This window comes from Dasypus novemcinctus, chromosome 7 (assembly GCF_030445035.2).
Source record: "Dasypus novemcinctus isolate mDasNov1 chromosome 7, mDasNov1.1.hap2, whole genome shotgun sequence".
NCBI classification, from domain to species: domain Eukaryota; kingdom Metazoa; phylum Chordata; class Mammalia; order Cingulata; family Dasypodidae; genus Dasypus; species Dasypus novemcinctus.
In genome coordinates this window covers 33,981,999-33,997,093 of record NC_080679.1, presented here as the reverse complement: position 1 = coordinate 33,997,093, position 15,095 = coordinate 33,981,999, and the positions used below count along the sequence as shown (strand labels likewise).

At 36.5% G+C, this 15,095-nt stretch overlaps 1 protein-coding gene across 1 annotated transcript in view; it reads left to right on the top strand.

The window, feature by feature from the left end:
• CPS1 (carbamoyl-phosphate synthase 1) overlaps positions 1-14,816 on the top strand; it is a 127,532-nt gene extending 112,716 nt beyond the window's left edge. Inside the window, exons 33-38 of the mRNA XM_058300192.2 lie at positions 1,179-1,253; positions 3,913-4,011; positions 11,167-11,226; positions 11,927-12,039; positions 13,405-13,534; positions 14,251-14,816. Coding sequence (XP_058156175.1) covers positions 1,179-1,253; positions 3,913-4,011; positions 11,167-11,226; positions 11,927-12,039; positions 13,405-13,534; positions 14,251-14,349 — 576 coding nt within the window. The 3' untranslated portion in view covers positions 14,350-14,816. The remainder of the gene's footprint in view (positions 1-1,178; positions 1,254-3,912; positions 4,012-11,166; positions 11,227-11,926; positions 12,040-13,404; positions 13,535-14,250) is intronic.
• The last annotated feature ends 279 nt before the right edge of the window (positions 14,817-15,095 follow it).

Below are 15,095 nucleotides of genomic sequence, written 5' to 3'. Positions count from 1 at the left end.
TTGGGAAAGGGTGACACATTATTCTTGGAGACTGTGACATGGACATAAGTTGGTGAAGCTTTCAGGAAGAATATACATGGAAATTTTTTGTTTGAGATACACAAGTTGTTAAGTCCTGAAAAATATTTTTCCACTTGGGAGTCTACATGTGAATTTATAAATTCATGTTTCTTAATTCATAGATGTAGGAATATATGATTTTTATTTATCCTTATATAGTCATACACACATATGTGTGAAATGGTTTTCAACTAAAACAATAGAGGTGGAAAGCTATGCATTTTTCAAAATGTACTGTATCTCCCAGTTTACTTCTTTCATAGTTATCATTGAATATGGACCTCGAATTTATTTTAAATTACTTATTCCTAAGCAATCCTATGGAAGAATGGGTAGACATCAACATATAGGGAAGCAAGGGTGAGGAATATACAATAACTTGACTAAGATGACCCAGTGAAATAACCCTAAGCTGGAATTCCCATGATAACATAGAGGGGTTTCAGAATCAATCAGGAATAGTCTAGACTAGATAAATGGATATACACAAAAAATAAGAGTGTGGTTCTTTGTGAACTGCACCAAAAAAAAAAAAAAAAAAAAAAAAGAAAAGGAAGCACTCATATGTTCCAGTTCATATGAAAGTTCTTGGCAAAAGTATTTCTAAGCAGAATGTTTTCCAAAGCTTTTTAAGAGGTGTCAACAACAGTTTAATGTCTCAGAAGTCAGTTTACAGACAGCCATTTCTGGCAAGGTGGCTTGTTGCAAGTTCAAAAGATAAGAATAAGAAGAGCACTGTTTCAAAAGCCTACCAAGAAAATATGTTTGAACTCTGTGTTTGGGGGACCAAAGCCCCGTAGACTTTGTTTGAAATCACTCCAATAAGAGAATGTTTAGTCCAGATTAGAAACACTGACCTGGATTGGTCACAGGGGTCCTATTTACAGAAATAATTTGTGATTTTTTAACCCAAGTTTTTGGCCAAGAGCTCAAGAGATTCTTGGAAGAGTTTTAAAGCAATTTTTCAAGTCAGATGCTTGGACCAAAGAGATTTTTTTTTTTACATGTCTACCACAAGTTAAATGAATTCTGTGAGAGGTGATTCACTAAGTATTTGTTTCCACTCTTATTCCTGTGTCACTTTCTCACATATTTTTCCTTCCCACTATTTCCGACAGGCTCCGATGTTTTCCTGGCCCCGACTGAGGGATGCTGACCCCATTCTGCGCTGTGAGATGGCTTCCACTGGAGAGGTAACTAGATAATGAGCCATGAACTCTTTCATTACATCTACTTTGAAATATATTGTTTCATGATCTGCATAGAATAGAATAAGTAAGATAGTAAGTAGTAAAGTGAACACAGACCTCTTTTGCTATCAGAGAGAGTCTCAAAGGCTTTGAGAATTTTGAACTGAAGAAAAAAAATGGTCTTACTTTTTTTGGACCAGTATCTATCTTCCTGTTTATATTTCAACATGTGAATATAATAGCTGTGTTACTAATTCCATTCCACATTACATATGAGAATATACTTGAAATATTTCCCTAGGCATCTAAATAAATATCTCCTGAATCTTATTTTAAGGTGCTTAAGCTGCTCCACTATCAGCCCCACTTGTATTCACTGCCTTCCCCCACCTACCCTTTCCTACCATGAGACTAGGTCACCGGAATTTTATTAGCAATATGTAGATTAACAGCATTAGGAGATCATGGTCCTAAATGTTGTGGAATCTTCAGGTATGTACAAAATCCCAAAACCAGTTTCAAAATAACTGTAATCTCTTGGGGATGTCTAAAAACTATAATGGGACTGGCCACTGGATGTCCCTCTTCACTTGTGTTGGAACTTGGTCAGCTGAAGATTTCTTTAGGAATATAAAATGTGTTTCTTGTAGAGAACTGTCAGATTCTGGAAAGTTCTCTGCATGTCAATGTCAGGACATTTTATGAATCATCTAGCCCTCCACAGACTTACTAGAAACAACCTTCAGATTCCCATCAGTGCACATCAGAATGGTGACATCAAACTGAGAGACACCAATGTTCCCTCTTGGTATTAAGGAAAACCTGAAAAGGGAAAACATTTAATTGCAACAAATATGTGATGTTCTATGTGGTTGCTTGGTTACAAGCAAGAGCTGTGATGAGAAGCCAAGCACGAAAGGAAGGCAGGCAGTGAAAAATAAATGATTAGCCTGTTTGAATCTGGACTGATGATTGCCTTCTCTTAGGCCCTTTGCTGCTCCTTTTAATTTTATAGGAGGGAAAACCTAACTTTAAAATTAAAGCACAACATCACATTTCCAGTCTAAGAGATGCTTTTCAGGTTTGTCTTGATCCCATGTTCACTGTAGTAGCAGGGCTGCCTTCACTAGGTCTAGAGCTCAGAGAGAGAGGTTTATTTTCCATCATGCTCTTTCTCTAGGCTGGCAAATCTGTTTTAAGTGCTCCTGTCTTTTCTGCCTCTAGACATACATTTTTGGGGTTTTGAAATAGGGAAATATGAAATAATTCAAAATTCAGCTCCCCCTTTATTATATACGTTTCCAAAATACAGAGATAATTCTTCTGTTGTTAGAAAGTCATATTCCCCAAGGTCATAAAGTGGGTTGTTACAAAGTTTGTGTCTTAATTGAAATTAGAATAATAATTCTAGGTTAGCGAAATCTCAAGTATGCTTCAAAGACACATATTTAGTGTCCAAATGGATTGTTATGAGGTTGCATCAACTTCTTGCTCTTGATCTAAGTCAAGGTAGATTTACTTTCCTAGTAGTGATATTAGTTCTCATCTTTACTGGAATATCTGACCAATTTCTGTGTTTTCCACAGAAAACTTGTGAAACCTCATATATTTTTCTATCTGTATTTATAATGGGATTGCCCAATTTCTCGCAGTAGAATTTGGGTCCCATTAATGTAAGGTGACATTAGTTAAGTTAGTTGGCCAGTACTTACTGATTAAAATGCTCACTGTGGAGTGAAAAGCAGCATGTGCTGGCAGTTGACTAAAGGTCATAGCCATGAGAATTTTCCTTTCACCCCAAGGGGCTCATTTGCTTAAAAAATGAATATAACCATCAGTGTTATTTACAATAATAGCAGTTCTGTACCTGTGCCAAATGATAATGTATGTGGCATAATCTACTCCCATCATGTTCAAATATACTACTTGTTCTATAGTTATGGTGAGCATTTGACTTGTAGTTATATTGTAGCACAATTCCTCTAGCTGAAGCTTTTGTTTATCCTAACATTATATGTTAGTTTGGATTTTTTTTTTTTTTTTTACATATGGCTATGGTATTCAAGACTAGTAGTAGGGTATTTGGTTCTTTTGATGATAACGATAAAAAAATCCTTTGAGATTTTCATGGAGTTATTGAATTTCTCAGAAGTGTTTCCCATAAGCTATATGAAATGACTCCTAACCCATTGATCAGCAATTATGCATTCTGGCTACTGACTTGTGTATTCATGCACTGCTGCATAGCATATAGCACACATAATGTTATTTAAACATTAAGTCATATTAACATTTGGTAACTCACCACATTATGGGCCAGAAGCTGTGATTTGTATCCAAATAACTCACAGTAGAATCCAGTTATGTTGCTCCATGGAGCATTGTTGGACAGAGAAAGAATCGCTTATTCATTCATTATGCTTAATTAAAAACATAAGATACATCTGCCCTGGCCATGCTTAATTAAAAACATAAGATTCATCTGCCTTGGCCAGTCTTTTAATCCCTGGATTCAGATTGTGTGGTCTTTGGGCATCACTGATGAAACCTGGGAAAGGAATCTATGGGTTAAGTGCTTTCCGCTTGTATTTGTTTTTCTTGTAAGGGTGGTTGACTATTATTTGCTTTCTTTTATTTTATCTTTTCATTTATTTCTAAACAGGTGGCTTGCTTTGGTGAAGGCATTCATACAGCCTTCTTGAAGGCAATGCTTTCCACAGGCTTTAAGTTACCCCAGAAAGGCATCCTGATTGGCATCCAGGTAAGTGGTGTGTGCCTGTGCGTGTATGCTGTCAGTAGCAGGAGGAAGAGACATTAATTCCGGTACAGAAGAGGCAGGATTTGCTTTAAGTTCTACCAAGGAAAAAAATAACTTCTGTAAGAACAGACATTTGTTTTCTGTTTCTTCCCTGATTCTTGCTTTCTTCCATTGCAGCAGCCAGTATAATTATTCCAAAAGAAAGACAGAAAGACCCTAGTGAAGGGGCATTTGTTCTGTGAAGGTTTCAATGTACCTTAAAAGGAATCTCTTCTATTCCTTGGCTATGTCTTTTATTTTCCCATCTTTCTCAATTTTCCCTGCATGTCTTCAGGATCCACTATCTATATTTATCTCCTTTAAGGTTTCATCCTAAGCTATATCTTATTTCCAGCAATCTGCTGGATAGGTCCCACATTATATCTCAAACCCAATATGTCTCAAACAGAAGTCGTACCTGTCCCCTCCTGATCTCTGCTCCTTGTTTCCATCCATACATTTATTCTTTGAAATTTCACTCTCTGCTAAATGCTGAGGATTCAAAGTTGAAGAAGACCTAGGCATTATTTGAGAAATTTTCTCAACCCAGCAATCCATAACTAATATAAAATTACTGAAGGACAGTGACTTATTAATCTAAGAAAGCCACCACAGTATTCCATGGAGGTTCTTGAAATTTTATTCTTTGGTAAGCCTTCCAGGTCAAACCAGGGTGAGATAATTATAAAAGGATATCTTTATAAAATGAAAAGGGCATTATTAGCTTATTATTGCAAATCAAATTTAAATCTAGGGCGAATGGTAGCCAGAAAACTTCTGTTACTATTTGGAATATTTACTGCAAGAGTGTACTAACTGTTCTATTTATAATTTTTCTGAAAAAATCCTAGTTGCTTCCCAAATGGTCATTCACCTTCATTTGAGATTAGTAATTCCTAGGTCCTATAAAAACAATGAATGGTCTTACATAAAACCCCTGCTGTGCTTTTAATAAGCTCAAATCCTGCATTGTTACATAAAAATCAATAAAAATATAATTAGAAGAGTACCAGGTATTCTCAAGCCAGTGGGTGATTGTTATAGACACTGTCTCAATAGAATGTCTTTAATATCATCAGCAAATTTGACTCTGGAGACTGGATGGGTTAGTGTCTTTGGAGAAGTTTCTGCAGAGAGTAGCTTGGGATTTTGCTTCATAAAGGTGCCAGAAGGGCGATGGTGAACAGATAGAGCAAAGGCTAACAAGATGACTTGCAATTGCAAAGCTTAATGGCAGTTTAGAGACAAATCATACCATATGAGAGCCTCATCACGTTATAAATGGGTTTTAAGTATTATTAAGTCCCAAGTATAAGAGTATTTGCCCAACTTCTAGTTATGACTTAAAGTTTAATGTGAGACCTGGGGGCATTCAGAGGAGACCATGCCCTTAGTCCCCATCTTCACAACTAATCATAATAGTGCTAACATTTTAAAATACCAGTTTAAGAAGGCAGTGATGTATAAAATTGGGCCTTGTTTGGCTCCAGTGCTGCAGGGAATGTGAAGCAAAAAGTAATTTGAACTCTGTGAAGTATTTGTGGGATTTTGGCACCAGTGAACAGAATTTTGCTTTGTAAGAAGAAAAAGGGTGATGTTTTCTTAAACTCTAAAGAGTAATGAGGGACTTCCCATTGAGGTTCTATCTTTACATGCTTTATTTTTTGAACAACTACATGAGTTATTGAAAAGAAACGTCTCCTGTGCATGACTGTACAATGTTAGGGGTTTTTAAGAAGTGTATACTTTAGACAGCTTAAAGAGTATATTTAGAGAAATATTCAATTCATTTCTATGTACTAAAAGTATATTTATTAAAATATTTGCAGTTGTGACAAAATTGATCAGCAGTACTCTATGTCTCCAGAGAGAGACCGCATCATTTCTGACCTACTTTATATGTTTGTCATCACCAACAGTTAATGGTCTCTTGATTACTTTATGGAGGACTTTCATTCATAGCGATTTTTTCAAAAACTGCTTAGTCTTACTCATCAAATGGACAAATACAGCAGAATATACTCTGGGACATCTTCTTAGCTAGAATGGTACCAACTCTAATTTCAACTTCTTACCTAAGTCTGATAGCAATTATAGACAAAGTAATAGGGGTTTCATATTTTAGGACACATTAAACTTTTTATCATTTTATTTAATATCATCCCACTTGGAAGGAAGAATTCACATAAAATCATTTGAATATATAAAGTCATAATTGACCAAATACATAAAATAATACTGCTTATATATAAATGAATATTGGGGCCACTAAAAGCAATGGAGGGTCTTTTCGTTTCCTGGGTTGCCAAAGCAAATACCATATAATGGATCAGATTAAACAATGGTAATTTATTTGCTCATAATTTTGAAACCAAAAGAAAGCCCAAATCATGGTGCCATCAAGTTGATACTTCCTCCCCAAAGACTGGCATTCTGGAACTACCTGCCCGTGATGCTTGGTCCTCAGCTTGTCACAAGGCAAGGAACACAGTGACATCTCCTGGCCTCTCCCTTCTCTCCTGGGTTCCATTGATGTTTAGCTTCTGGCTGCTCCCTCTGTGGCTTTCTCTCTCTGCCTGGATTTCATTCTGCTTATAAAGGACTCCAGTAATAGAATTAATATCCATCCTGATTGTGGTGAGCTGCACCTAGACTGAAATAACTTCATCAAAATGTCCTATTTACAATGGGTTCTAACCCACAGAAATGAATTAAATTTAAGTACATGTTTTTCTGGGTACATAGAGCTTCAAACAACCATAGAGGGTATCTAATTTATATGATAAATTTCTAAGAGAGAAGGTTCACAATTGCATTTTGATTTCTTAAAATATTCATTTAGTATGGTGTTATGTAGACTTCACTCACAGAAAAGCCTTGGTAGCCTTTGCTGTTGGAGTTAATTTGCTTTATTGGTCTTCTGTGTATAAATGGGGAGGATGGTCAGTATCTTTCCCATTTATTTGAGGTAATGGGGTTGAATTTTCTCTTCATCTCTCTACTTTGATCCAGCTGCCTGCTAATAATTTAAAGATGCTACCTTGATTCATTAATATTGCCCAACTGGTTGCAAGAGAAAATAATTGGGGGAAAAGAGAAATGTAGAGTAGGGGTAAATGTGACTCTAAGTCAGGCAACAATTTTTCTTTTTGTCAGTAGTTTAATACATGTCTTAAATAAGCAATTATTACCAGCAAGTATTAGCCACTTCTCAATATTTAGTAAATAGATACTTGTGTGGGGTTGTGTGTCTTTTGTATGGATAGCAGTCTTCCTCACTTTTATTTCTCTTCTCTTCTCCACCCCACCCCTTTACACAAACGGACCCTCTGTTTCTGCCCTCCCAAAGTTAAATCCTATGGTCCACATTACCCTGTCATATTCATGACATCAACCTTGTGTAACTGGGACATAGAAAAAAAATCATGATTTAGATTTTGCAGAAGGATCTTTGTCAACCTAATTATTAATGTATTGTCTCTACCTAGATGCTTCCATATACCAAGACATAGATTCTGATATAAGAAAAACATAAGGCAGAATTATATAGCAACAAAATCAACTTTGATTTTCCTGCAATATTTCCAGTGACGTTTCATTCCATCAGGATTTATTTTTAGTTGCTATGAGTAGGAAATCTGCCTTGTTTTTAAGTTTTCTGGAACAGTCTTTAACAATAAATGATTTGCTCTAGAGTAGATCAAGAGCTCTCACTGTATCCCCCTCTGATTGGGCTATTCAGTGATGCTTGTGGAGTGGAAAGCACCATCCTGACATCTGTACTTCAGCATTACTCAGAAACACAAAGCAAGCATTTTAGTTGAAAAAGACAACTCCCAGTGACATGAATAACCTTTTCTGTTCAGTACAGAATCATTAGGAACAACCATAGAGTTGTCAGTCCAGACATCCCAGAAGCATCCATAAACATTGCACAGTTATTAACTTGGCTTTCTTTTGTGTAGCCAGAAGGTGTATTAATGTGAAAACAACAACTGAAGGGAAAATACATTCCTTTTTTAAAGGACTTGCTTCCTTATAAACATTTCCTAGAAAATAAATCAGCTTGTACTTTTCACCTTTAGTAACGAATGGCTTCTTACACAGGTATTTTCAATCAGCTTTTAAATCTGGGCCTACTCAGATGCAAGCTGACAGCTGTAATTTCTTTTTGTAGAGAGGCTGTTTTATGTGTCACAAGTGTTCAATACATGTTTGATAGAAGTTTATAATGTGGCTATGAAAGCCAACACCCCAGACCAGAAGGCAGAGTGGTTCCCTGGCTGAGAACTGCCAATACTGTCATGTCGGATATTTATCTTTTCCACTTGGGGGACAGCACTGAAACAGCTCCATAATGAGGTTCTGACTGGTGTCTGCAGGTCTTAGGGGACTTGCTGACTTATTTTACTTTAAAATGACAAAGAAAAAAACTTACATTCCAGTTCTCCCACTTAACATTTTTCACTGTGACTTTGGCCAAGGTCAATGCATCTTGACCTCAAATTACAAAATGAGTGAAGAGTTGTCCTCCTATCTCCTTTTACTTCCTATTCTTAAACTTGAATGTACATCACAATCACCTAGAGGATTGGTTAAAACACGGATTCCTAGGTCCCATTCCCACAGTTCATGATGCAGTAGATCTTGGGTAGGACCCCAAATTTCACATTTTTAACAGCTTCCCAAGTGATGCTGCTGCTCTAGGAACCACTCTCGTGAACCACTGTACTTATGAAACATTATTTGAGAAAAGTGGTTAAACGTTGTATTACCATATGGCCATATGTTTTCAGTGACTTTTTGCTAGAGGAAGATTTAAGAGACTGAGAATAATTAGTTCAGTACATGATAATGTATCACTTAGTCAATATATGTTTGTTGGATAGGCTCTTTATCTTGAGCATTCTAAGGTGATTTGGTACTTTACCTATGCCTGCGCTGTGTTACCAGCAGGTCACAATGTAATGTTCCATAGTAGGGAGGATTTAGCAAAATTCTGAAGTGCATTTTGAATATTTCATATATATTTGCTATTTACAAAGAATCTTAAAACATGAAGAAAACCTAATATGCCATCCAATTCAGCTCATTGCTTTCCAAGAAGAATCAAGCTTGACCAAATTATTGTATATTCTTCTGCCTGATCTATTCATAAAGAGACTGCCATAACCTTATTAAATTCTCTTATTTTCACTGTAAATTACTTTCCAAGTTTTAAAATACATTTAATTTTATTTTTATATGTCTAATCATTAGCTCTTTGCATCTCAGTTCATTTCTTCCTGTTTCAGCCTAAGAAGGAAGGGAACAAACTACTATCTGGGTGAGGTTACAATTCATGTACAAGGACAGTGTCATGAATAACCCCTTCCTTGGTTGAGTTACATCCAGTTGCATTTATCTTTTCTAGTTGCCAATAGTTCCCTCTAATAAAACTGCAGTTCTGGATTGAGAGGGCCAGAATCTGAAATAATTTTTATATTTGAACATAGACTTAGGGGTCTTTTCCTAGGATTTAGATCTATTTTCAGAAAGACTCTGCAAGTAAATATGAGAAAGTTTTATGTACTGAATATTATAAAAATTATGCAAGGGTTTTGATAGGTTTTATCACAATTCTTAGTTTTTAATTCTGAAATAACATCATATCCATGATGTTTTTCAGCTACTGCTAATATGGTTTCTAAACAAAAGATTATAAAACATTTACCAAAATAACAAGATTGTCATCTCTTTACAAAATTTTTACAAGAATAACCAGCCAAAATGTTCCCATTTAAAAATGAATGGTATGTTTTCAACGTATTTGATTTTGCCCAGTTTAGCTCAGTTACTCATATTAATAAAGTCAAAATCAGGGGTTTAGTCCTTGATAGGAGGGCTTGTTTTTCACCCCTTTATCCTAACTACTGTCTTGTAAATAATGGATCTTGGTATGAAGGTATGCTCGGAACTGGGGAACCCAGAAGACAATTGTTAGGAGTGCAGAGAAAGCAGGACCCATAGGCCAGATGAATTCAGCTGGCCCTAGAAAGGTCACAGCAATGGGCTGTAAGAAAATATCTGAACAGCAAGATGGAACATCAGTGAAGCCTATCCAGAAGTGAAATGCGTATCTATGAGCATGAAGTTGGTTAATATAAGTGTGACAGCCAGCAGAGGACTCCAGGCTTGGAAACTTGGGCACACAGGCAGGAATCTAGTCTCTGAAATTATTTTAATTATAATAATAATTAATATTTTTGAACTATTATGGGCTAGTAACTATGCCAAGGTACTGTACTAACACATATAGTGCTTACTCATAAATTAGCTCATTGAATACTTACAAGGGTCCTATGATGCAGGTACCTTTATTATTCCCACTTTAACTGATGAGGACATTCATCACAGGTTAAGCTCAAGGTCACACAATTTAATAATGTTGCAAGCCCAAGAGGTAGATACTACTATTATCCCCCTTGCTGTTCTAAAAATGAAGGAATCAGTGCTCAATGGCATGAGCTTTTCCAAGCGCCCACAACCGTGAATGGTGGAGTCAGGATTTGAAATGAAGCTACTGACTCTAGAGCCCATTCTGTTATCCATGGCCCTTTCTCATCATATAATGAATGCAAAATTGATTTCCAGAAGACTGACTTAGTGAAGGTGCTGCTAGGACAGGGGACTAGTTACGGAAGGGCAGTACCAAATTGGAACTTAGCAAATAGAGAAGGTAGAATTGGCAGAGAAGCCAGCTAGGGTGACTCCGTGTGGAGCTCCTAAACTGTCTTTAAATTCTCCTTGACCAGCTAAAGGATCTGTGCTGAACCTGGAGTGAGTCGGAACCTGCAGACAGATATGAAGTATACTAAAAAGGGAGTGAAGAAATTTGGGGGTAGGGTGAAAAGTAAAATGCTCTAAGCAGAGGGTAAGGCAATGTGGATTGATATTTATACTGGAAATAACCTAAGAATGCATACTCACTATAGAAGGCTAGAACTTGTCACCTTTAAATATAAAGTGCCTGGCAATATGTCATTGGCTTTTATGATGGGATGAGGAATATCATATTGCATATGACTACATAAAAATCATGCATAACTAGAAAGTAAATTCTATTAAATTTATTTTTAGCAATCATTCCGCCCAAAATTCCTTGGTGTGGCTGAACAATTACACAATGAAGGTTTCAAGGTATGTATATTAATTTTTTTCAACTTGATTTCTGTCCACAAAATAGAATATTGAAGAATCTTAGGGAAAGTAATAGCTCAAAATATGTGATTTCAATCTGAAAGGTATAACCAATGTGGTAGGTTCAAAACCTAAATGGAGTAAAATAGACTGTTTTAAACTTTAACAAAAATTAGCACAAACTCAATAGAAGTCGTCAGCTGAAAACTTAAAAAATTTCATTTAAGCAGAATTGGGATGAAGTTCCAGTGCATTTCCATGTATTTTTCTTTTCCTGCTTCCATATGAGTTGTAGTTTCCAGCTGTTACAGTCACAGGTAACATTTCTTTGTTGTGAATACCTGCACAGGAAGCCTAGTTCAGTAAAACAAAATTATTCCCAAGGCTTGGGGCGGACCTGTGGCCATGAGGCTTTGTTGAGTTGATAAAAATGACTTTTTGGGCATGAATAATTCTGCATTTTTCTTCTCTACAAAGGCAGTTACCATTGAGGTTCTTAGGTTTTTTGTCACTGCAAATATTTGGAAAATATTTAAAGTGCCCATGTCCGTGCCTCTGGATTTTGAGTCCAAGTCTCTACCTATGGCACAGTATTGCTTCTTGTACTCACCAGTTTCTTCTTTGCCCCATTAGGCTTCCCTGCTCCTGAAAGCCTTTCCTGTGAGACTCATAGTAACCAATTTTTCCATTTCAAATGCAGCTCTTTGCCACAGAAGCCACCTCAGATTGGCTCAATGCCAACAATGTCCCTGCCACCCCAGTGGCATGGCCATCCCAGGAAGGACAGAACCCCAGCCTCTCTTCCATCAGAAAGTAAGAATTGGGCAGATTGTTTTCTAAGAAAATGAAATGGGTAGAGGCTTAATTTTGGGAACTAGTATGATACAAATACTCTACCTTCCTCTACTGCAAGACTTTTAAAAGTCCTCTTAGTCAAGCAATTAAAATGAATACATTTGAGGATGATACTAAAATTTCATTCCCGTACCCTTTGCCATTCTTCTAGAACGCACCATGCCATATGTGTACCAGGTGATATGTACACCTCTCAAACTGTTTCCTTGTAAGGATACTTTCCTTGATATACACCAGGATCTGAAAGAGGGCATGGAGAGTGTGACGCAACACTTCATATTTTGTGTCAAACTTAGATTGTGTGTGTATGTGTCTATCAAGTAAAAGATTACCAGCTATATTTCACTGATATTGTACACAAATAAATCAGTCAATTTATTGTGCCTTTGCTACATGAAGGAGCACTATGGGAAGCATTGTGATGTCAGCCCTGTTTTACCTGATTTGCCATTCTTTAATAAGACTGGCTATTATGCCTTAGGTCACTTCAACATAAAATTTTGAAAGACCCATATTGTTTCAGTCCAATGTGTGATCCTTCAAGGAAACAACTGCATCAACACTTACAGAACTATGTGGCATGTGTGCAGTGCAAATAGGAGAGAATTCTTGGTTGCTCCAGGATATTACAGCTTATGAAGGGGTTAAGTCATATCAAACTCTATACACTACTCTTTAAGAAGTCAATTTGTAAATCAGCATGAAATTAATAAAATAATAGCATTGTTTTCAGAACTTAGCCATTTTCCAAGGATGCTATAACCTGCTGGCTTGAGACTTCGTAAGACAATGGTTAGCACTTCCTTCATGCTATTTGATATTTAAGCATCCCCTAGTTGTGTAGCAGCACAGCAACCGAATGCAAAGCTATTTAATGCTTAATCAGGTGACCTGCATTCTCATACCCCCTGCTGAGAGGCACTGGGAACTAAGCAATGAAGTAATGTTAATGTGGGGATGCAGGGTAGGGGTGGGATGAACTTTAATGCTGGAGGAATCGCCTTCTTGTCAAATACGGAAATATCTATTAAATAACCAATTATTATTATGGATAGAACACATTTTAAAGAGAAAACAAACTTTTCCATTCTATCTGTCAAACCTTTACCAGAATGCTTTCGAGAGCATAATAAATTATAATCCTCAACTGAGTATTATTTGAATATCTATTTAGGAATAGAGGAGGCAGTCAGTCCAGTGTCAGGTGACAATTCATTGTGACATAGATTTGACTAAGAGTGATTTATATTAGTGTTTTTAAAGCTAATGATACAATATACATAGTCACCTGAATGTTTTTATTTACTTTGCTTATTTTTCCAGGTTGATTAGAGATGGGAGCATTGACCTAGTGATTAACCTCCCCAATAGCAATACTAAGTTTGTCCATGATAATTATGTGATTCGGAGGACAGCTGTTGACAGTGGAATTGCTCTCCTCACCAACTTCCAGGTATATCTTTTCCTCAGGTGCAGGCTGCATGAGGTTTTATTTCTGTGCCTCCTTTAGGAATATTCTTCAATATATGTGCACCTCTCTTTCTACTTCTCTTAACGGTCAAAATAGAGAGGGATTTTAAAATAAAAACCAGAATAATGGTGCTAACATGGTAGGTCATAGCTTAAATGGGGTAGTGATCAAGTAATTGAGATAATCACAAGCCAATGATAGCCATGGCCATTTCATTTTCCATGCAATTATCTTTTAAATAAAAAGTAACGGTGTTGTATGGAATGGAGACCCAAATTTTTATTCCATTATTTCTAAATGAAAGCTACACATACAAGCAAGAGGTTAATAATTGAAGGTCCAGATGCAGGACGAGCACTGGTGCAATTCACAGAAAATTATTGCATGAGATACATTCAGTTTCACTTGGACATAGCCTACCAAATTTATCACAGGGAGAACTGTTCTTTGAGACTGACTAACATCCTATCGATTTTTTCCCAGAGTCAGTCTTAGTCCCCTTTTTTGGGGTTGAAATAAGCTCATTCTGGTGAGGTCTGAGATATAGGAGAAAGTCCTCATTAAATAATTTTTCATGCCTTTCATTCCCTGTCTCTTTAAAAATTGGGAACAGAATCTGTGATTTTTTATTCCTGCTTCATTAAGCATTCACTTGCATGTCATGTGTCTTATTCAGGTTCCTACCATTTTATTTTCAGGTGACCAAACTTTTTGCTGAAGCTGTGCAGAAATCTCGCAATGTGGACTCCAAGAGTCTTTTCCACTACAGGCAAAGCAGTGCTGGGAAGGTGGCATAGAGAAGGAGTCCCCTCAGCCTCCATTCTTAAATCAACCTGAGTCATGTTTTACCTAAAAGAACTGATTCTCAACTTTGTTTCCCAGAGATGAATATTGATTACAAACATTATCCCCATTTACTCTGTTACTCTTAATATGTGGTATCTTTCACAAGTAAATTGTCATTAGTCACTTTTTAAAACCTCACTTAGAGAGTCCTTCCTAAGTGATTTGTTTTTCATGAGAATTCATCCATGTTTTTTGGTGGACAAAGCTTACTGACACCTATATTTGCAGCTAGCATTTTATGGTGCTTTATACTAATGACCAAGGTAGAAAAAGTGGCTATTCTGTCTTCTAAACTTTCTCTATATATGCTTTCAGGACACAGCTGTCATTTTCTCTAAAAAAAAAAAAAAAAAGAGCATCTGTCACACTCAAGACATTAAAAAAGTCAGGATACCAACAAAACTTTCATAAAATGAAACACAGAGTCCTATCATGATATTTGGGTATTGCTTCTTTTTGGTAATCATTCTCACCCATTCGGTGGATCCAGAAATATCATTATCCTTTCCCAAGGAACTGAATTTGAGGAGTGTGACAGAGGTCTTTAAGGTATGTATTTCTTTAAAGGACACTGGTGTGCAGGGTTTTGACTTTTTGGAGTATGACAGCAAATGGTAGACATACAGCCACTGAGATTTTTGTTTGCTTGTTTGCTTTTTATGTTGCTCCTTGGTTTTTAACCTAGACCAAGTGAAGA